The sequence below is a fragment of the Neovison vison genome, chromosome 1 (genome assembly GCF_020171115.1).
Source record: "Neovison vison isolate M4711 chromosome 1, ASM_NN_V1, whole genome shotgun sequence".
Classification (NCBI taxonomy): domain Eukaryota; kingdom Metazoa; phylum Chordata; class Mammalia; order Carnivora; family Mustelidae; genus Neogale; species Neogale vison.
Window position 1 is genome coordinate 312300776 of NC_058091.1, and position 22195 is coordinate 312322970.

The 22195-nt window shown below is 52.1% G+C and overlaps 1 protein-coding gene across 3 annotated transcripts in view; it reads left to right on the forward strand.

Moving 5' to 3' along the window:
- NSUN2 (NOP2/Sun RNA methyltransferase 2) overlaps nucleotides 1-20556 on the forward strand; it is a 34885-nt gene extending 14329 nt beyond the window's left edge. For 2 of the 3 annotated variants that reach the window (XM_044234051.1, XM_044234063.1), the window contains exons 9-19: nucleotides 215-345; nucleotides 3297-3370; nucleotides 3954-4084; nucleotides 4475-4571; nucleotides 7267-7451; nucleotides 7683-7775; nucleotides 8489-8624; nucleotides 8946-9026; nucleotides 9204-9342; nucleotides 10549-10588; nucleotides 13252-14128. In XM_044234051.1, coding sequence (XP_044089986.1) covers nucleotides 215-345; nucleotides 3297-3370; nucleotides 3954-4084; nucleotides 4475-4571; nucleotides 7267-7451; nucleotides 7683-7775; nucleotides 8489-8624; nucleotides 8946-9026; nucleotides 9204-9342; nucleotides 10549-10588; nucleotides 13252-13591 — 1447 coding nt within the window. In that variant the 3' untranslated portion in view covers nucleotides 13592-14128. Of the gene's footprint in view, nucleotides 1-214; nucleotides 346-3296; nucleotides 3371-3953; nucleotides 4085-4474; nucleotides 4572-7266; nucleotides 7452-7682; nucleotides 7776-8488; nucleotides 8625-8945; nucleotides 9027-9203; nucleotides 9343-10548; nucleotides 10589-13251; nucleotides 14129-20054; nucleotides 20145-20267 lie in introns of those variants that run through there. The other variant, XR_006382351.1, reaches the window with a different exon arrangement.
- The last annotated feature ends 1639 nt before the right edge of the window (nucleotides 20557-22195 follow it).

A 22195-nucleotide genomic window follows, 5' to 3' on the forward strand; every position in this document is an offset into this window, starting at 1 on the left:
TGTTTACATCGACGTTTTGGTCGATATGAGACACCTCGTATGGCTTTATTGTAACGTCACTGAAGACCTTAAGGAGTTGTTTTTGTGGGAGTTGTTGATTTTGTATTTTATTGTAAGCATGTCGTAAGAGCTTGCAGTAAGCGTGGCGGAACAGGTGGTGTGTGTGCTGTGTGGGTGTGTTTAGTTTTGGGGTGACCAAGTGTCTGACCCTTAGCTTACAGCTGCGGATCGTGACGCGGGGTGCTGAGCAGCTGGTGGAAGGCGGTAGGATGGTGTATTCCACGTGTTCCCTCAACCCCATTGAGGACGAAGCTGTCATAGCCTCTTTGCTGGAAAAAAGTGAAGGTAAGCATGTGGGACACCTCAAGTATGAGATTCGTAACACGTCGTTTACTGCTGCAGTATAGATGCACATAGACCTTTTCGGGGCACTCGCTAGTGTGATTGGCCCGTAAGGCCTGGAGTGAGCGGTCCTTGCTTATGGCGTGCTTGTACAGCGGGTTTCTCCTAGTCGGTGAATTACAAGGATTGCCTCCTTGGTATCTCTTACGTTTGAAAGATTCGGTTAGTCCTTATCACAGTGGTTTTTTGAAAAAAATCTTAGTTATAAAACACTTGTAACTTGAAGTTTACCGTTGTTTTAACTATTCTCAAATGTGCATTTTGGGAGTGTTGAGAACACTCACGTTGTCGTGTAGCCAAACTCGAGCGCTTTATCTTGCCAAGCTGAAATTATGGACCCATCACAACTCCCCGTTTTCCCACCCTGTTGTCCTCTTTTCTTTTTTTAAATTAATTTATTTTATTACTTAATTATTTTTTAAGATTTTGTTTATTTGACACACAGAGTGATCACAAGCAGGCAGAGAGGCAGGCAGAGAGAGAGGAGGAAGCAGGCTCCCTGTTGAGCAGAGAGTCTGATGTGGGGCTCGATCCCAGGACCCCGGGATCATGACCTGAGCCGCAGGCAGAGGCTTAACCCACTGAGCCACCCAGGGGCTCCCCCATTGTCCTCTTTGCTGTCTCTGGAGTTTGATCACTCTCGGGACCCTACAGGTGGAATCAGAGCGTGGGTGTCTTTTTGTTGACTGGCTTATTCCAGCATCCTGTCCTGACGTTTCCTCCATGTTGTTGCGGGGGTCAGGGTCTCCTTCCTCCAGCCCTAAGAGCTGAAAACGCCGACTGTGTGCATGTGCCACATTCTGTCTACCCACTCTTCTCTCCGTGGACACTTGAGGTGTTCCCCATTTTAGTTCTTGTGACCCGTGCTGCAATGACTGTGGCTGCACAGGTAGCTCTTGAGGACCCTGCTTTCAGGTTTTGGGGTGTATATCTTGTGGAATTGTCAGTGATATGATAATTCTGTTTCATTTTTGAGGTTCCCCCATTTTACATTGCCAGAACCCAGGGGTTCCCACTTCTTCCCGTCCTTGCCAGTGGGGCCCTTGTTACCTTCTGCTTTCTTGAGAGTAGCCGTCCTAATGGGTGGGATGTCCTAGTGCATGGTTTCGTACGAGAAACTGGACAGATGGTATGAAATGTTTTTCAGTGACTGTTTCCATAATGGTTTGATGTAAATTATTTCTTCTTACATAAATTTTCACTGACATGTTAACTTTTCCCATCACACTCTAAGCCAATAATGATGGATTTCAAACTAGGATTCCAGAGTAGAATGTTTCCACATTTGCTGCACACATGTGTATGAAGGAAGCTGGAACATAAACACTAAGACCAGTGTCCCCAGCTGTTCCAGCTTCCGGTTACCTCGTTTGCAGTGCTGACTGACCTGTGCGGTGTAGTTTGCTCTCTAGTTGTTCTCACTCTCAGAGTCCTTGAGATCGGGATTGAGTACGTTGTGTTTATTTTGTTTGGCTATGGTTAAGTTGGCCTGTGTAAAGGTGTGATTTCTAAATGGTGTTCTTTGCAGGGTCATAGTCTCTGTGTTTGTGGTGGGACTTCATTTCAGAAGCATGTGAGGAGAAGGCGGATGGCATTGAGAGGTGACTGAAACCGCAGGTGTCCTGTGCTGCATCATTTTCTTACTGGGCTGGTGGGGTTCCACTCTGGGTTTGCTGTGACAGCCATCAGGCCACAGGTCTCCATCTTCGTCTCTCAGAGGCTTCACATGTCAGCAGGGCTTCATGGCAGAGTAGCCCTTTGCTGAACCTTGCACTTGACGGTGACTGAGGCCCTGGGAGCAGTGAGGTCCCTGCCTGAAGGAGCTGAGACCTGGCTGCAGGCAGGGCGGCTGACGAGCATTCGGTCTGCACATGCTGGGTCAGCGTTGCATCTCCTGACCCCCATGCTGGTGGGGAGTCCGTCACTGCTGAGCCCTGCCTGGGCAGGGGGTGAGGGACAAAGCCAGCTTCTGCAAACCTGCGCTATTAGTGTTTGCTTTCAGAAGGAAGACAGTTCAGGTAGAGTAGTGCAAGTCCGCACGATGCTTTTGTCAAAGATTTCTTAGGAGGACGCTTCTGCCTTGAGGGCTCTCTTGCGTTGTTTTTATACTTGTCTGAGCGTCTGGTAGCTTCCGTGGGGCTTTGTTGTATTTTCCTCTTCTGTGAGGCTGTCCAGTCTCTGACCTGCGGCTGGAGGCGTGTGTGGAGGGTCCCACTGTGGCCCCATCTTGCAGCCTCTCATGATGTTGTTACGGTGGATGTGTGTTTTTGAAGCTGGACTGTTGTCCTGTCCTGTTCAACTTAACTTGAACCTGGAACAGAAGGTTTACAGATTTTCAGTTCACTATAAATGTTACTATTTGCCTGTTTACTAGATGGGAAAGCATGAAGACCCACGTCCTCTAACTGGTGTGTATCTAGAAGCCAGGAGTGGGTGGAACGCTCGGATCCTCCTGGCCTTGTGATGTGTTCACGGGGTGGGGGGGCGGGGTGGCAGTGGGGGTGCGTGTGCCACTGCCCCGGGGCTCATGTCGGGTATGCTGCGTGCTGTGGGACTCCACAGCTGCTATGTGGCTCTGTGGCGTCACTGGCAGTAACTTACGTGCCATAGCGTCAGTTGTTTTAAGGGTACAACTAGTGATCTTTATGGAGTGTCTGTGCACAGCCGTCCCCGCCCTGGCCATGGCGTAGACCGTTTCTAACCCCCCACAAAGCACCTGTGTGTGCTCCTGGCCTGTGCCATCCCTGCCCCAGGAACCAGTGCCTGCTTTCCATTGTATGGAATTGCTCTCCCTGGGCATTTTGTAGAAATCAAGCTATATGGTATATGAGCTTCTGCATCTGGTATTTTGCATTGGGCAAAATGTGGACTTTTTTTTTTTTTTTGGTCCGTAGGTGCTTTGGAGCTTGCTGATGTGTCTTCTGAGTTGCCGGGACTGAAATGGATGCCTGGAATAGCACATTGGAAGGTAATCTTTCTGGGAGGACTCTGGCTCCTAAGAGCAGGTACAACTGGCCAGGCTTGTCTGAGTCGTGAACATTTTAAAGCACCTGCTTTGGGGTAACGTCAGTAAATCCTACTGCTGGTTGTGCCGTCAGTTTGGCTTAGAGTTAATTTCAAAATTCTGTTGAATGACAAATGGTACGATTCCACAGATATTTTTCTCTGGTTTGGGAAAGCTTCCCTGCCTTTATTTTGCAATTAGAAATTAGCTTTGTGTATTTTCATCCTTATAAGTATAGCTGTGCTCTTTTTTTATTACTGGTTGGGATTCAAGTTTCATTTCCAATATGAAACAATTTACTTTTCAGTTTTAAACCAGCAGAAAACCTGAGACTTGTTTTTTAAAAAAAAATCCTACATGGAAAAGGCTCTTTTTTACAAAATGACTATTCTGTTTGTTAGAATACAGGATCATCTCACTTTTCGCTCCCCACACAGTCTCAGCTTTGGAGAGCAGTGAGAGTGGGCGTTTACCACATCTGAGAGCCTTTACCTGTGATTTTCTTCGAGAGTGTGGTGATGTGGAGTTCTGCCCTCTCCTCTTCCAGGTCATGACGAAAGACGGACACTGGTTTTCTGAGTGGGAAGAGGTGCCTCACAGCAGACACACCCAGATCCGGCCCACCATGTTCCCACCGAAGGACCCAGAGAAGTTACAGGCAATGCACCTCGAGCGTTGGTGAGTCTGGGGGGCTGGAAGAGGTTTGGGAAGGCGGGGGGAGGGGCCCTCCAGCATTCCTGCAAGGCCCGGGCCGTGGGTGTGGCCGACTTCAGGTGTGTGAACTTGCCAGAAAGAAAGAAGTTCACGTTTCCTGTTCGCTGCTGACATTGAGCATTCATAAATACGGCAGGTGGGGAGGATCTAAAGGTTTGAACTTCGCGTGCTCCCTTAACTGTGTGCACAGCATGCGCCGGCCGTCCTGTGAGGGCTCCCTGAGTACTGAGCAGAAGACAGGATGTCTCTGTCATAGGTCGTCTTGCCAGTTTTTGTCTTAATACTAAAAGGATGTATTTTGAATCAGTTAAAACGTGTGCATTGTGGGTTTTTTTTTTTTCTTTTTTTCCTCAGTCTTAGGATATTACCACATCATCAGAATACCGGAGGGTTCTTTGTGGCAGTGTTAGTGAAGAAGTCTTCAATGCCGTGGAATAAACGTCCTCCAAAGGTGAGCATCTTCTGAAATAACACGGCATATCACATAAGCTTTCTGTGCGTTCGAGGAAGACACTGGCAGAAGTTGGCGGAACCGTTTTTGAGGGGTGGAGAGCAGCTGAGCATGAGCGTGTATGGTGGGAGCAGGGATTCATTTAAATTTTGAGTTTTCCAATAAGCAGCAATGTCTTAAAGGGATAGATCCAGGGCACCTGGGTGGCTCAGGGCACCTGGAGTCCCAGGATCAAGTCCCGCCCGCATCAGCCCTCTGCTCATCAGGGAGCCAGCTTCTCCCTCTGCCCCTCGCCCCTTTCATGCTCTCTCTCTTTCTCTCTCAAATAAATGAAATCTTTAAAAGAAAAAAAGGGATAGATCCATGAAAAAGGCAGACTTGGGGGATCACTTTCCTTCTGCATCTCAAGTCCAGTTCTTTAATAATAATTGAAAAGACATAATGACGGCCCTGTGGCCCAGAGTCCGAGCCCCCATGCTGGCTTCTGTGCTCTGTGCCCCGGGGCTCACTTGCGCCCACTGCAGATGGACAGAAGTCCACCAGCCTCAGGCCAGCCTGTCTTCCCCTTGTCCGTGAGGGATAGTGACAGGGACTTTGTCCAGGCCTGGCCGAAAAGGAGGCAGAGAAGACCCGAGCCGTCCTAACGGTTGTTGTAGGAGGCCCTGGAGCAGGGAGGGTAGGTAGGAGGGCAGCCTTTAAGCCTTCCCATGTCATGTCTGCTGGCCGCCTCGTTATCAGCATGACATTCATCTCTTTAGTTCGTACCTCAGCCTTTCCATAATGTCAGAACATGGCTGGGATCACAGTCTAAAGGTCAGTATTTCTTTCAGATGAATGCTTACAAAGGAGCACAAAGAATGCTTAGACTTTGGAGAGGCAGAAACGAAAGTATTCCTGGGATCTGGCCAACCCACATGAACGTGTCCGTGTCTGGCCTCACAGCGGCCCGGGAGTGGACGCGGCACGTCTGCGCAGGCGCTGTGCTGGTTGTGGGAGGCTGAAGAGGGTTCCGCTGTGCGTGGTCATCTGGCTGCTCCTTGGCCCCGGACTCCTGGGTCGGGAGCTCCAAGCAGCACTGTCACTGACGTGTGTCAGCTCCGTGTGTCACTGCCGCGGTCACTTTCTGAAAGTGCACACAGGGGGCGCCTGGGTGGCTCAGATGGTTAAGCGTCTGCCTTCAGGTCATGATCCCAGGGTCCTGGGATCGAGCCCCACGTCGAGCTCCCTGCTCAGCGGGGATCTGTTTCTTCTGCCTCTCCCTACTGCTCCGTGCTCACCTGTTTACCTCTGTCTGAGATAAATAAATCTTTAAAAAGCAAAAATGAAAAAAAGCACAAGGAAACAAGCGAAATTCATTTCAATAACTGGTTTGTCCCAATATACATAAAAGTTTACTCTGTGGTCTTCGTGCAAGTTGCTAGTAAGTCATCTTCTGTGTCTCACACTGAGTGTTTGAAGCCACGTGAGGGCACAGCTGAGATCACTCTTCCTTGCGCTGGTCCCTGGCAGCGGTGAAAAAGCTCGCCCCGGGTGTGGCTCCAGCACCACGCGGCACGGGGGTCGAGGTGATAGTGTGTGCGCACCATAGGCTGCGCGGACCTGTCTGTCGCGGGACCGCCTGCAAGGACGAGTGTCAACTGTTCCCAGAGGCTGCCCGCTCCCTGCTCTGGTGCGCATGTGGCTATGGAGAAGGGCTCGCTGTCACGTGCTTTTCCCATGATGATCAGCCTCGCCTTTCCTGTTGCTCCTCGTCCCTCCCACGGAGGGACTGGGTGTGGGTCGCCTGCTCTGCACGCGGGCACGGCTCCGTGCTCCTGCGCTGCACGGCTGACTGAGGTGTGTCCCCCCACGTAGAAGTGAGGGGGCCCGCAGGCGCAGAGCTGGCCCAGAGGGCGCCGGGGCTGGGGGGGTTTGCACTGGAGCTGCACTGGGAGGAACCGGGAGTAGCATTTCTAGGATCTGAGGGGGCGGGCAGGGTGATTGGGTGATTGTTTTGTATTTTCCCTTAAAAAAAGGTATTTTCTGGGAGGCAGTGTTGCATAGTGTGGGGTCCCAGCAGCTCATCTGCCTTTGGGCTTTGTGACCTTGGGGAGCGTGTTTCACTGTTCTTGCCCAAGTGTCCTAATTGCACCAACCCTGTGACTTGTTAGGACATGTCGTTTTAAATAAGGTTTTGTATAATACCTTGTATAAAGTGCATCTGAAGCAGTTTGAGTAAGTCAGCCATTTGGCGCTCTCTGCCAGCCATAGTGATCCTGTGGCCCCAGTTCCAAAGTTGGTTCCCTGTGTTCCCTGGGGCGCGCCGTGCCTGCTTCCCGTTCCTGGGGGCCTGTACCCGGGCGGCGGCACGGGCCATCGCAGGCTGCAGTGATGCACACCCATGTGCCAGCCCCGCCTGCTGCCACGCAGGGCAAGTGCGCGCTCACGGCTCTGAGTGGAGCTGAACTGGCTGTGTCCTCGGCCTGTACTGGGAAATGCCTCATGTGCTCTTTATGGGAGGAAGGTAGAAACCGTGCCGACGACTTCTGCACATAACAGCAAATAGACTTAAGATATTTCCAGAACATTCTGTAGCGTCGATGTGTGAAATGCCTTAGAGAAATAGGATGGGTTTTGTGTAGTGAGTGTTCATTTTTTTGCAGCAGTGTGAAGTGGGTTGTGCTTGGAGTGTAGACGCACTTGTCCCCTGTTGCAGATACAGGGTGAGCCGGTGGAGCCCAGAGAGCCTGTGCGGTCCAGCCCTGCACACCCCGCGGAAGGAGCAGCTGTGGACCCCGCCGAGCCGGAGAGTAAACCTGCCAGTGGGATGGATGACACAGACATGACAGAAAGATCTGAGAACGTAGAGAACAGTGGAAGTAAGAAGGACGGAGTGTGCGGGTAAGAGAAGGGGCTCTGTGCTCCCTTGTGTCTTCCAGCCCCTTAGCTTGCAGGAACGGGGGGCGTCCTGCAGCAGGCGGGTGCCGCTGTGTGTGGTGGGGTCGGATGCGTGTGGAGAGCATGGGCCGTGGGGGGCTGAGCAGGAGGGCTGGCGGCAGGGGGACTGTGCTGCTGGCCTGTTGCCTTAGGACCGATTACAGTGCATGTTTCTCGTCCTGATTCCCTCCTCAGTCCTCCTCCATCTAAGAAAATGAAGTTGTTTGGATTTAAAGAAGATCCGTTTGTATTTATTCCTGAAGATGACCCATTATTTCCACCTATCCAGTAAGGATTAATTCATCGTACGGAATTGTTCAAGTTTGCGTACCTGGTTGCATTTGGCCATGTGTAGTTACTTAGTTGTGTGTAGCGTCTGTTTTCCGTTCGTAATAGCTTGGTAGAGCTGGGTGACACTTCGGAGTGTATGGTGAGCTGCCGGAGTCTGTAAGGTGCTCGGGGTTGGGTTGGGGTAGTGGTGGGGGGCTCGATGGTGGCCCCTGAATGTCATTTCCCGGTGGAGCTTGTAGACCCATGGTCACTGCCACCTGCCCAGGTCCTGTGTGGGACTTGGAGAGTGGGTCTTGGTGTGAGGTTGGGGACCCCAGCTGGAAACTGCTCCCCATCTGGAGCAGAGGGAAAAGGCGCTTAAGTTAACAGGCTCCAACTTATTTCTTCCTGCTTGTTAAGTTTCAGTACCCAGTTGCCACGGTGGCACGTGTGCTGCCCTGTGGCTCGTTACCTGTCTCAGTGGGCAGGGCGTTGTCAGGTCACCAGAGTAACAGGTGAGAGAGCGGAGGCATACTTGTCCGTAAAGGTTCCCACTCCAGTTGTTCCCGGGGAACTCGATCAAGTGTGGACGGTGGGCGTGCGCGGCAGAGCGCGAGCGCCCTGAGCCACAGATGAGACGCCGAGCTCTGTCCGGGGAGAGTCCGTGCCGGGGTGGGGGGGTGCCTGTCACGTTTGAACCAAACTCACAAACAGCTCTGTCTCGTTTCTAGGAAGTTTTATGCATTGGATCCTTCATTCCCAAAGATGAATTTGTTGACTAGGACTACGGAAGGGAAGAAGAGGCAGCTCTACATGGTCTCCAAGGAGCTGAGGAACGTGCTGGTGAACAACAGCGAGCGGATGAAGGTGTGCGCCACGGGGCCGCGGGGGCGCGGGCAGGCCCGGGTGCCGGCTCTGTGTTCGGAGCGGGCAGGGTACCCCGGCTCTCCTGGTCGGATGCCTGTCGTGCGGATCGTTCATCCTTTTCGGCTGCTCTAGGCCAGCCTCAGCTGAGAGCATCAGTGAGGCTGTGGGAACCCCTGCTTCGGTCAGACTTCTGAAGTTTTCCGTTTGCTTTTTCTTCCCTTCCCGGCTGACAGCTGTGCCTCCTTGGTGAGAAGGGCTTATTTTAATTGATTATTCAGCTTTTATTTATATGTGTGTGTCCTCTTACTGTCTCACGTGCAGGTTATAAACACGGGGATAAAAGTGTGGTGTCGGAATAACAGCGGTGAAGAGTTTGATTGCGCTTTTCGGTTGGCACAGGAGGTAATTTGGGACACGGACTTGGTAGCAGCAGCCGGTGGTGGATCCGTGGGCGTGGGTGCCGCGCAGCTGGGCTGGTGCCCGCGGGGAGGTGGGGGCTGGATGAGGTGTGTGCCAAGGCCTCGGGGACAGTGGGTGATGGTTCTCACTCATAATGGTGGCCTCTCTTTATTCACACAGGGAATATACACGCTGTATCCATTTATTAATTCAAGAATTATCACTGTATCCATAGAAGATGTCAAAATTCTATTAACCCAGGAAAATCCATTTTTTAGAAAACTTAGCAGTGAGACCTACAGCCAAGCCAAGGACTTGGGTAAGCTGTTGGACTTGCATAGGGGCATGACTTGTCCTCGTAAAGCGAACGAAGACGTGGGTGTGCAGGCTTCTTAGAGTCTCTCAGTCTTAGATTTTAATATGTCGTGGCTTGCTTTCTGCTGAGCCTTGTCAGCTTTCAGAGGGCCTTGTGGAGACAGAAGGCACATCAGGGTGTACCCAGGCACAGAGGCACCCCACGGGTTGCCCTCCTTCCCCAGGCCACGGTGGAGGGCTGTGCCTCCCACCAGCCTATAGGTGTCTGCAAGTGTTGAGCCCCGGCCGTCCCATGAGCCAGAGCCTGGAGTGCCTGCAGCCAAGGGGACAGCCAGGGCAGGTCCCCGCAGGGATGCAGGGCATGTCCTGGTGCTCGGCCTCGTCTGCATACCGTCACGAGGTGCAGGATGCTGACTGACGCAGGCGTCCTCTTTATTTGGCGTTTCATCAGCTGAGTTGAAGCCGGATGCGAGTGTTGCCGGCTCCTGCCACAGCCTGGCCAGCCCCCCAAAATAGATCTTCGGTCACGTTTTTGTTTACACGTTTTATAAACTGCCACTTCAAGTTATTCTCCTGATATTTTCACCTAAGAACAAAAGTGATTTCACCAAGAATTCTAATTTTTTTTTTTATTCTTGTTTATTTTTTATAACTTTATTCACTGTTCCTGACTCAGCTGGTCCAAAAACTGCACAAATCAAGTTACTGCAATTACAGGGTTGTACATTTTATCCTGAAACCGAAGGATACAAAACGTGCTGGGTGGGATCTGGCTCCTGGTGGCTCAGGCAGGAGCTGCATTTAAAGTGGAGATTAGTTTGCACTTGGCTTCTTCTTTGTCTTAATCCCACATTGAGATGATTGTGGTATAATTTTTGTCAGTTTTTATGTGTATTTCATGCTGTTTCTGGAAGTTGGAGCAACTGTTTGTTTAATCTTCAATTTTGAGAATTAACGAGTAGTTCATCCCCTTCTCCCCACTGCTGGGAGAGACTTTCTGAGCCGCTCCAGCGACACCCCCGAGCGGTCTCCTGCAGTCCCGCCACGTGGCCGGGACCGCCCCACTCGCTGGTGGTTCTGTTTTTAGAAAGAAAATGCTCTCCTCCATGGAGACTCTGCAGGTTATTTGCTGCTTTCTCCACAATGCTGGACACGTGGGCAGCAGCGATGACCGGCAGGCTTGGCCAACACGTGTCTGTTTCTCTTCCAGCCAAGGGGAGCATTGTCCTGAAGTATGAGCCAGACCCTACGTAAGTGTGGGCGCCCTGGCCGGGGGGGGGACTGGGGTTGGTCGTGGGAGCCTTTGACAAACGTTGTCTTAAAAGTAGTATTGTAGAAATTCTAGGATGAATGTAGCTGTATATCTTCACCAGAGTACTTCTAGGACATTCAGCTGAGACCAAACGTATCTTCCCTGAGGTACTAGAATGTGCAGTACTTCTCTGTGGCTGAGAAATCTGGTTCTGATTTCTGTCTTAAGCAGAATGAATGGAAGAGTTGAACAGTTGAGAGAGGTCAAGGCTTTCTGTCTCTGCCATGGGTTCAGCCCTGGTCTGTGGGTTCCCGATTATGCATGCGTCGGGCAGTGTTGTTCCAGTGTGGGGTGTGGGGGTTCCCTCCTGCCTGACCGCCGTCCGTGGTGCTCACAAGTGCCCATGCAGCCCTCAGGAGTCTGCGGAGAGTAGGCGCCGAGGGTCAGTGCTCTGCAGAGCGGGGCGGAGAGCTCGGGCCACATGCCCAGCGCGCCCCAGCTAGGGAGTGCCAGAGGCAGGGTTTACACCCAGGACGGCTCACGTGTCACAGCCACCTCTTTGTAAAGTAAAATACCACTTCCAAGGGGAGGAAGGAAAATGGGGCACAGGGTGGAGAGGGATTTGGGGGAGAGTTTAGGTGGAGCAGTGGGCGGTTCTGTGGGAGGTGGTGGTTGGCCAGACTCCAAACAGCAAAAGGGAAGCAGAGAAGCGCCAGCCTGAGGAAGGAATGAGCTCGAAGGCAGCCTGGGTAGAGCTGGCACAGGAGGGCAGGCCCAAGCCCCCTGCATGGTCTGCACGGCCTGCAGCTGCAGTGAAGACAGGAGCCCGGGTATGGCCCTGAGTGTGCTTGTGGGAGGCAAGGTGCACAGCAAGAGGGGGCGGCATGGGAGGTGGGAGGCGGGTGCCGGGGCCACGTGTTGGAGGGAGAGGTGCACGTGGGGGCCTGCGGGGTTGCGTTTGCAGGTCACGCAGACGGGGAGTGCTGTGAATGCAGACGTGCAGGAGAGCTCCGGGTCGGCTTCTGGGTTTGAGCTGCGCAGGTGTCCTCCAGTAAAGCGAAGGGTGGGGGAGAACCGATATACTGAATTTGAAAATGCAGGACTACACCGTAGGAGATGGGCAGGCCGCTCTGCGGAAGTGTTGGGAATTGAGGGGAGAGGTCATTCCCAGTGTGGATCTTCAGGGTCCCTGAGTGTGTCAGTGCTGCGTCAGCCACGGGCTTGATGCCAGAGCTCCTGAGGGCGGTGCAGATGGGAACCAGGGTTTGTAGGCTCTCATGCCAGTATTGGGGTCCAGATCTGCGAGATGGGAGCAGCTAAGGAGGGGGGACAAGGCAGGAGAGAGATCGCAGAGAAGAGCCGGGGAGACGGGCCAGTATCTGAGCTGGGGGAGCTGGTGTGGACTGTGCCTGCCAGGCATCTGTGGGGCGCAACAGTGAATGGGGCTTTCCTGGGCCAGTGGCTGGGTCAGAGGAGGTCTAAGTGGGGGGGCCCTCAACCTGCTTCTGTACACGTGGAAAACCCAAGAAAAGGAAAACGCGCTGTGGGTTGCCGGGAATAAGGGGTGGCGTCGCAGAAGCATTTAGATCGGGACCCAGAATTGGGTTTGGAAGGTCTGGATATCGTGTGCTCTTCCACTGTCCCTAGTTCTATGAGTGGACGCTCACGGGCACGGGCAGGTGCCAGAGCCCTGAGGTCAAGCGACAGCAAGGGTTGGGCGGTGGGGACTCTTGTCTTTTCCTGTCATCGTGTCTTCTCAGTGTGCCATCCAGGCTTTACCCGGGGACTATGGAAAGGTACTGAGGTGTTTCCCTCTGTGTCATGGTTTATTTCTCTCATTGGTTCAACCCCTTCTTTTTTGCTGGGTATGTTTTCTTTAAATCTGATGGGTACCCTCCTGTGTTGTTCCTTTCTCTGCCCATGACCCTGATGCCTGGCATTGAGTGGCATAGAACGGGATGTAGAGTTAATTGGACGGGGCTCTAGGGGCCAGAATGCTCGAGCGGAGTCACTCCTGAAGGGAACCGATGATTTGCATGGTCCTGGGGAGGGGGCACATGAGTTACACGGTAACTGGCGTCTCATCCAAGGGACCGGGACTTGAAGCCGCCTGGTGAGCAGGTGGGCATGTCTGTGTGGCAGGATTGAGCAGACTCAGGGAGGTAGGGGTGCTTTGGGCCCTGGTAACACTGCATGCTGGAAACAGGTGAGCACGGTGTGCCAGGGCCTGTCTTGTCATGTGGGTGGGTAACCGAGAGGAGTTGGGGTCGCCCAGTCGGAAGGCACGGAAGCACGGAGTGTGGACAGCGTGGGCGATCTGGCTCCCGGACGGCTCTGCAGAGCTGAGGCCTCCCAGCTGGGTCTCCACCTTGGAGAAGATGGAGGTGTTTGGAAATTCTCACGCTGAAAAGTGTGTATAAACTCTGGATGTGGGGGTTATTCCATCAGGAGCTTTTAGAAAGAAAAACTGGCCAACATGAGCACGTTGAGAATATTTAGGACTTGATGGAGGAACCAATCTTCATTTGAGGAAACTCCGTAGGATCACAGAGCAAGATAGCCCCCCAGTGCTTTGGGCATACTGCTTTTGGAAGGTCGCCTTTTTAATCCTTCATTGGCTAGGAGGGCACTTGATATTCACACACAACCACTTTTTTGTAGGAAACCAGACACCCTTCAGTGTCCCATTGTGTTATGTGGATGGCGGGGAAAGGCCTCCATTCGGACTTTTGTGCCCAAGAACGAACGGCTTCATTATCTCCGGATGATGGGGCTGGAGGGGTTGGCAGAAAAGAAGAAGGAAGGGACTGTCGTGGCTCAGGAGAGTGCCGACAGCTCTGGGCTGCCGGAGGATGAGGTGAGTGCCGAGCACGGAGCGGAGCAGGCCACCAGCGCAGGTGCCAGCGAGGACGCCAGCGCGGACACCAGCGAGGACGCCAGCGCGGACCCCGCCTCGGATCCCTCAGGCCCTGCCCCCCGGGAGGCCGCCCTGCCCCGGTGAGGAGGTCCCTGCAAGGAGGCCCCGGAACTGTGTGGGCAGCCCAGGGGTCCTCTGTGGTGTCCCAGGCCAGACCCAGAACTTCTGACCTGTAAAGGACAGGATACTGAAGGCTGGAGACGGACTGAATGGTGGAAGAGTCGCGAATGGTCTCAGTACTGCTTTCATCGATTTTTTTAGCTTTGTTAGAAGTTGCTCATTTTACTGTTTCTTTTGCAAAACTGGGTCCCTTGTGTCTGTGGCCAGCGGTACACTGTTGCCGTTAGTCTTAGGAAACAAAACTGCCCTTGCGGGAATGTTCAGGTTCTTTTTGTTATGCCTTTATTGGTCTGTGGTCTGGTGTTTCTTGTAATTATTATTTATAGAGAGAATCTGTAACTCACTGTGGGCCGTTGGAAGACACCCGTGAATGTTAACAATTGTGTGAAGTTGCACATTAGTGGTGTGACAGTAACACACGGTGGATTAGCATCTGAGGGCTCAGATGGCTTCTGTGCCTTTGTAACAAAAGGTAAAATAAACTCTTTTTTCTCAGAGTAAGAGCTGTCTTGTGATATTGTGAGGTTTTGTGTCCTTTTATTGAATGAGTGCTTTGCGATTCTGGTTTTTAAATGGGGTTGGGATCCTTGGAACAGTGAAATAAATTATTAATGATGACGTGTGTGTGTGTGTGTGTGTGTGTGTGTTTACTCTCTGTGAGGTGGAAAGAACAAACTTATTTTTGGAAAATGGAAATGTTAGTTTCCCAGCATTCGCGGCTCCTAAGAGGAGTATTATTAATGTAAAGGTTGCTCTCGAGGGAGTAGGCTGGACGTGAAGCCCTTCTCCTGGGCTCCCCTGTTGTTCCGCAGATGGCAGCGCTCACGCCCCTGCTGCCGGGAGGGTCAGGGGGACGCGGGCTCTGTGGGCAGGAGGGTCGGCGGATGCAGGCCTGTTGGGGCGGATGAGAAGCATCCGCAGCCCTAGCGGGGCTCCCTCAGGCACCGTTGTGGGGGCCCCGGAGGGGATGCTCATCAGGCAGGGGCCGCAGGGCAGCGTCCTTGCTGGGTGCCAGGCAGGGTCCCAGGGGCCAGGGATGTGGCTCATCGTCAAAGCCAGTTTCAGCGTCGTCAGTAGAGAGTGGTGTGGTGAACCTGTGTGTCCCCGTCCCCCGCCGCCGGCCCCCGTGCCCCAGTTGCTGGCAGTCGTGTTTTATCAATACCCCCTAGCTCTCTGAAATACTTGGGAGTAAGCTGGGCCCCTGGAGCTCCAGCTCCCTTTCATGGAGCCTGGTGGTTAAAAACTCAGATCTGGAGTTAGGTGCGTTCATTGCTACGAGGTGTCATTTCTTACAGACCAGACAGAGCTGGGAATTAAGTGTCTCTGAGCACACACACAGCCAACATAGAAACACGTGCCTGTTAGTTTGCCGTCTAAACCCGTCACAGCCAGACATCTGATTCCGGCCCGTGCCGTGGGTTCTGCTGTCACTTCTCCATCGGTACGGGTCACTCCCTTCTGAAGCCGATGGCCCCGATTTTCCCCACTGCATTGACGTATCTGTTTGGCCTTTGACGTATCTGTTCTCCCATTTGGCTGGCTGTGGAACGCAGGTCCAGACCCTCCCGCGCCCCACGGCTCTGGCAAGGCCATACTTGACCATCCTTCATCTGCTTCCCGGGGGACCGTGACTGATCAGAGCCCGCATGGCCTTCAGCCCCAGCTAAAGGGATGGGCAGTCTCCGCGCCCCCCTGCAGTTTCCCCCCCAGAGCTCCGGGGCGCTCTGGCCCTACTTCGTAGAGATTCTCCTGCGTGTGGCTGCGTGGAGTCTAGACTCCATGTGGTTGTGCTGTGGCCAGGTCCAGGGACCCCGGTTTGAGTAACTAGCTCATCTGCCAAGTGGTCCTCAAGCGAAAGATTAGAACCACTAGGGTTTTCTTTGCAGTAAAGGTGGCTAACGCATGTCTGGTCGAGGTGCTTTCCAGTCGCTCAGTGCCGTTCTACCCCATAGACATGCTTGCATTGTCGACCAGATGCTGCGGGACAGAGCCAAGGTGGGAGGCCCGCTACGTCCGCACTGCCTCCTGATGGCCGTGGCCTCACTGGGACAACAGACACAGATCTCTTCACTCTTTGTCATATATGCAAACGGAGGCCTAAGTGGTGACAGCCATCCGACAGGATAGTGCCTGGCTGTCACAGATACAATCTAAGTGGTCTGCTTTTGGGAAGAGCCACAGTGGTTCCCACAGGGAAGATTCACCAGCGCTGCTAACGGGTGGGTTGGAATGTTGGGGGGTTGGCTGCTGGAAAGCGGATGCCGAGCAGCAGAGGACCGACAGGCGGAGCAGCTGTTGCGCCGAGGGAGTCCGCGCCTGTCGCGCCTGCCGCCCTCCCGGGGCTTGTTGGGAGGGCTGGAGAGCGGAGAAGTTGCTGCCGCTCTGTATCAGACGGATTTGCTAGAAATCTGCCATCTAGGCTGCTAGGGAAATCCTTTTCGATGGAGGCGTCTTGCTAGAGAGCATGGTGGCTCTGGGGACAGCGGCTGCGCGCTGTGCACTGCGGGAGCCAGGCTCGGGGAAGCCATGGGCGTGCGCACCTCGGGGATCCAGGGCGCCGTGGCCAAGCAGCAGGAAACCTGCAGTGTCTTCCTGGAGTGTCTCTCCGGGGCCCCTGCAGACAGCGGCACGTGGCGCCAGCTGGCCAAACACATTATAAGGGCCCAGATCCATTGAGATAGAGGGTGACGGCTGGTGACTGTGCAGGCCTGAGGCGGTGCGCCGATGACCTGTGACTCATTTAGCCCAGCAACCTCAGAGGCGGAGGGAGGGGTGTTGCCATCCTGTGCACAGATAAGAAAATGCAGCGATAATCTGTCACAGAGTAAGTGACCAAGTCAGGAGCCCAGTTTTTAAAAAAAAAGTCTTCACCAGCAGAAGCAGAGCCAGCTCAGTTTTATCTGGGGGTTCCCAGCCCAGAGTGATCCCTTTTCATGGACGGGCCTGCAGCTGCTCTGACATGATCTGTTTTCAAGGTTTTAGCAGCTTTCCTAATTGTCCACAAGTGAGTGAAGCTACAGAGGGATAAATATCATATTTAAGTAGATGTCTCTTTTCATTTCTTTTTTTAAATTAAGGCTACTTAAAATCTCTAAGCTCCTTTTTTTTCCAAATGTAAACTTGAACTTTTACCAAAGCAGAGGATAATTAGGGTTGGCCTGGGTTAGGATATGAATTGAATCCACACGTCGAATTTTACTGCCTCCCAAACCCGAGTGACACCGCAGTCGCAAAACTTGAACAAGAACGGTGAAGGGGAGTGCAGGCGCAGCCCAGTTCGGGAAGCTGGGAAGCAAATGGAAAGGCGCTGGTAGGGAAGCAGAGAGCAAAGCCCCATCCTGCGGTGGGAAGAGCTGAGAAGCTGTCCTTGTGCCCCACAGAATTATTGAGTGTCGGACACGGCTGGGATCACAGAGCAGGGGGTTCACTGCTGGCTTGGGGGTGCCGGACACAGTGGAGGGCAGGGGGGTTAGCGGCTGTCCGCTCACCTCCCTTTCCTCGGCTCCTGGAACGTGTGGGGCTGCCCGACTCCGGTCTCCCAGCGGGAGATCTTTGGGGGAGACTTTTCTGGAACCTGCCCAGCTCTAGAGAAAAGACTGAAAAATTGTGGCCTGAGTATTGCATCTCTCAAGTTAGAGCCTGTCGCATCCCCCTCAGAGAGGACAAGGTGCTCCGACACAGTGCTTCCCGTCCCACGTGCCCTGTCACCCCACGCTGAATCAGGAACAGACACCGCCGGGATTAGCGACATCCGACGACAGCCACTGCCATCGAAGACAGGGATCAAAGCAAACGGAACGGCAACTAGGCCGAGGCGCAGGCTACACAGGCAGCGGAAAGGTTTTTTAAAATCCCCGTTAATTGGAAAATGAGCTAAATCAAGCCTGATGAGACCATTTACAAATCAAAAAAGAGGAAGTTGTTAACCTGAACAGTTACACTGGAAGTTTCTCCTCCAGTTTTAATCAATGTTTGGCAAGGGGCTTCTCCAGAAAGAAGGCACTGCAGATGGCAGACTGGGCTGAAGAAGGTTCTTGTCCGAAGATGGACATGCGTGTATGTGCCGGGGCCGCTCCTGGAGTAGACCCGTGGCTCAGGAGGCCGCCCTTGTTGCGGGTGGGCTAGAAGGGAGGTAATGTGTTCCCTTAGGACCCTCTGTGCCCTTTGAGCATTGAAACGCCTTTTGAGACAAATTTCCAGAATGACAAATGTGCATCATTTTGACCCAGTACGATGGCAGCAAACCAGAAGGACCCTGGTCCGTGCACAAGGAGCTCTGCTGAGCCAGATGAGCCAGAGCCACGCAGTGGAGCTCCTGGTGGACTTGATCCCAGGGATCGCCACGCAGGGGAAGCAAGAAGGCAAGGAGCAGGGACATGTGTTTACCCAGCTGCCGTTTGTGTACACAGGGAGAAACATGTGCCTTTAAAAGTACACTGGGTAACTGAGGGAAGGGACGGAAGCGATTGGCAGTGCAGGTTGCCTACTGGTGGAGGCGATCCAGCTGGGTTGAGGCAAGGTCGGGATGGAGAGTTTGAATGTCAGACCCATTCAAAAATCGAATCCCCACCCGTGGTGCTCTCCAGGGCTGTGGCTGCGGGCTGGAACTGGGGAGGGGTTCCCGAGGCATTGATATTCTAAGTTAAATTACCAGAGATGGTGAATTCTGTCTTGTTATAACTGTCAGTGAGTCAGGAGTCCCCGCCCCATCCCTAAAGTTGATGGTTCTCAGGGGGATTCCGAGGCTAGTCGGACTCCCAGCCCTGGCTGATTACGGGGAAGGATTGCAGGTGCAGAGGGAAAGGGGTGCAGGCTGACTCCTGCGGAGAGCAGACTCGAGGTCGCCAGAGCCCGCTCCCAGGGGAGGCGGGTAGCCTGCACCTGGTTCACTCAGCAAGATGCGGCTGTGTGTGTGACATGTCGTGTGCCGGGGGGGACTCAAGAGGAGACTCGGCGCCCAGGACGCACAGGCACCTTCTGAGGTCGCAGACCTCCACGAGGGAGGCAGGTGGTCAGCGTATCATTCTCAACAACAGTTCAGGCACAGTGAACCCTCCTTATCAGTGGGGAGGGGGTGGGAGCACTCCCCAAATCCAAGTTCCCAGGCGCCAGCCAACAGCCAGCCTCCGTACTGGTGCCTTTCCGAGGACAGTGGTCTCAGCCCCGCTGTGATAACTTGCTCCCAGCGCCCTGCCACACCGGCTCAGTCACTGAAGGGGTGAGCGCCACGCTGGTGGAGCCGGGAGAGGTTGAGCCCCTCATCCGACACCTCCCGTGGAAGCGAACCCCGCCAATAGCCATGTACGTGAGCTCGGAAGTGGGCCCTTCCCTAGTTGAGTCGTTTTTTTAAAGCTTTTTTTGAGTATGGCTATACACAGTTTCCATTAGTTTCAGAGATACAACGTCATGACTTGGCAAGTTCTTACGCTGTGCTGTGCCCACCGTAAGTGTGGCCACAGTCTTCTTGAGAAGACTTGAACCTCTCAAGAGACCCATCTAAGCCTCACCCAGATTCCTACCCCACAGAAGCCGAGAGACAAGAGATGTGTCAAGCCCCCAAGTTCTCCGGCGATTTGTTGGGCGGCCACAGATGACGGATACAGTGGCTCATTGACTGTGTGACCCTGGGCAGGTTTCTTGGCATCACTGGGCCTCTGTTTGCTCACCTGTGAATGGGTCTCATGATGGGGAATGCTGGGAACTGAACTCGTGACTGTGGGACGCACTGAGGACAGCAGCTGGGATCCAGTGTTTCAAGGTGGATGCTGGGTTTTTAGGCTCAGACAAGGCATTCCCTGATAAGCACTTGGTTCTTTCTGGTATTAAGATTTGATCAGGAGAGACAGACCAGAGCGTGTGGGTAAAGTTTGTAACAGCTTAAGTTGTGGATTTTGCTCACACACTCTGCTGCCGTGACGTCCTCAATCTTGACAGTGCGGTCAGTCACAGAAGTGAGGCCATTCAGACATCCCTCCCACTGCCGGCCCCTCCCATCCTTAAAGGCAAACTTTAATACTGATGATTATTTTAAACTAGTGGACAAAAAAACTTGTAAAAACCAGAAAATATTGGCCCAACATTGAAAGTATCCTAACACCCGGGAAATAATGCAAATGTGTGTTCTGATTGGAGTTTTTGTCTGATTGTTGTTGGTGTCTGGAGAAAGTCTGCATTTTTTAAAATAAAAGTAAATATCTGTGGTTTGTTTTTCCGGGTGGAGTTTGGTTGGAGCAAATGGCATTTCCCAATAACAGAATTTCTGAATAGCCAATGAGTTTTAAAGCCTAAAAATCAGTTTTAAACACGAACGGTATAAAGCACCCAGAGCCCACGCTCAAGGGGCCTGTCCAGGTACAGGCGTATGGATAGGTTTTCAGTAACCGATCATCTCTTACTGACCGCATCGGACCCATTTACGTTTTTGCAGGGCTCTTCGAACGTGTTAGACGAACCAGTCCTTGGAGAAAAAAGACCCAGAGTAAATGTAAATGCATAACAGTGCAGGGCTCCGTTGGTGGTGAGTGCGGGAAGTCAGGTGCGGGTAGGGGAGGGAAGGCCAAGGTCTGCCGAGGTATGGGCCCTGCGTGGCAGGGAGATCATAGTTTTCATGAGGCCGATGAAGCAATGTTTGTTTTTGTAGGTTCCCTGGGGACAGGTTCCAGGCTGGAGATTGGCACATGGGGAGCTTGGATTGATCCCTAGGGGTTGGGTCCACATACACGTAGGCGAGCCCCCCAGTGAGACTCGCTTGTCAAGTCGAGAGGCACTATGCCTTCTGAACCGCTGAAGGAAAAAGGTCTCCAGATCGTATCTGTCCAACCAAGGGAAGTGGAGGAAGTGGAAAAAAATAGAAATGAGGAAACATAATAAACACAAAATACAAATAGTTCAAAAACATGGAAACGGACAACGGTCATGGGAGATGCAGGTGAGTTTTTGTTCATTTGTTTTTAATTGTGGTTTGAAGAGTTCAACGTGCAGAGAGCTCAGTATTTGAGAGGGGAGCTGCCTCCAGGCCCTGTTCTCCTCCATGGGGCCGCCTGTGAGAGGTCTGTCCACCTTCCGCCCCTCCCCCCCGCCAGATGCTGATGTCTGTCCAGAATGTTCGGCTTCCAGCAACAGTTTTTGTTTGTAATACAGCGTGGAGGTCGTTTCCCATCAGGAGCTCCATTCTTCCATAAGCTGCAGAGGAGCCCTGTGTGCAGACCCCGTGGACGGATGCTGGGCTTGGTCCCAGTGTTTTGCTACTACCCAAAGCCTATAGTGAATAAAGTGTACCTTCCATTTCAAATGTCACCCAGGCACGTGGATGAGAAAAAATCACCTAGAAGTACTAACTTACCTGTCAAGGAGTATGTGCATTTTAAATTATGATAGGTATTAGGTGTATCAATATTAATATAAAGTAAAATGGAATTCGTAGCATTATAGGAAAAACAGGGAATACTGTATAGATTTTATAGTTATAAAATGTAGAACACATTTTGTAAGAATGTACGAGAACGTGCTTTACAGCACCTTTCAACAAAATATTGGAAGAGGAGAAAATATTGCCAGTAGAAGAAATTGACCAACCTACCATTATATTAAGAAATTTTAATAACAGCATTGATCAGAAATTGACAAAGTAGGATAAAGTGGTCTGAGTTACCAATTAACAATTGCGAGTAAACACATAGTCATGAAATAGAGCCCATATTCAGGGTGATCAATAGTTTGAAAGCTTTTGGAAAGACCAATAAAATAAATCTTTTCGTACCTACTCAGGAAGAAAAAAGAGAGAAAGCCGTTACACTACTAAGAAGTTCCCACTTGCAGGAACACCACTTTGCCTTCCATGCCAACAATTTGAAAACAGAGCTGAAATGAAAATGCCCGGGGCAGCCTACATTAGCAGCCTTCTTTCAAGGTAGGAGGAAGAACGAAGTCAGTTGGAGGGTCCCCACTTCCACGACACCCACCCCCCCCCAACCAAAGCAGGAGTGGAGCCCAGCGAAGTTTCTAGATCAGCTTTGCTGCATTTTCAGGAAACACCTATTTCCTCTGTTAAATTCATTTTGTAGAAACAGAACATTTCCCCCGTTATTCCGCACCAGCACACCCAGGGGGCTCTGCATGGACAAGGCTGCCAAGCAGAAGAACCGCCATTCAGCCAGTAGTTGCTACCACTCGAGTACTGAGAATACCTGAGTATTAGTGGAACAGAACAGATGGGCGGAACGGGTTCAGCATGATCTATTCGTGCAGCAAGAGCAGTTATGCACTTTCTATGATACATAATCACATTTAATTACATAAATTATAATTACGTATTCTGTTCCATGTATTACAGATAGTATTCAGGACATACCCATGTTACAAAATACATTATGTAGGAATTTATATGTTGTAATATAATGATATAGGAATCATAAAGGATATTAAGAGGTCAAGGGAGACCAATTAATACCTTGATTTGCTAAAATTCGAGACCCATTTTAAAAAATAACAATAAGCTGAGAATGGAAGGGAACTTATTTAACTCAGTAAGGGATGTTTATCAGAAATCCTATGTCAAACAACCTGTCC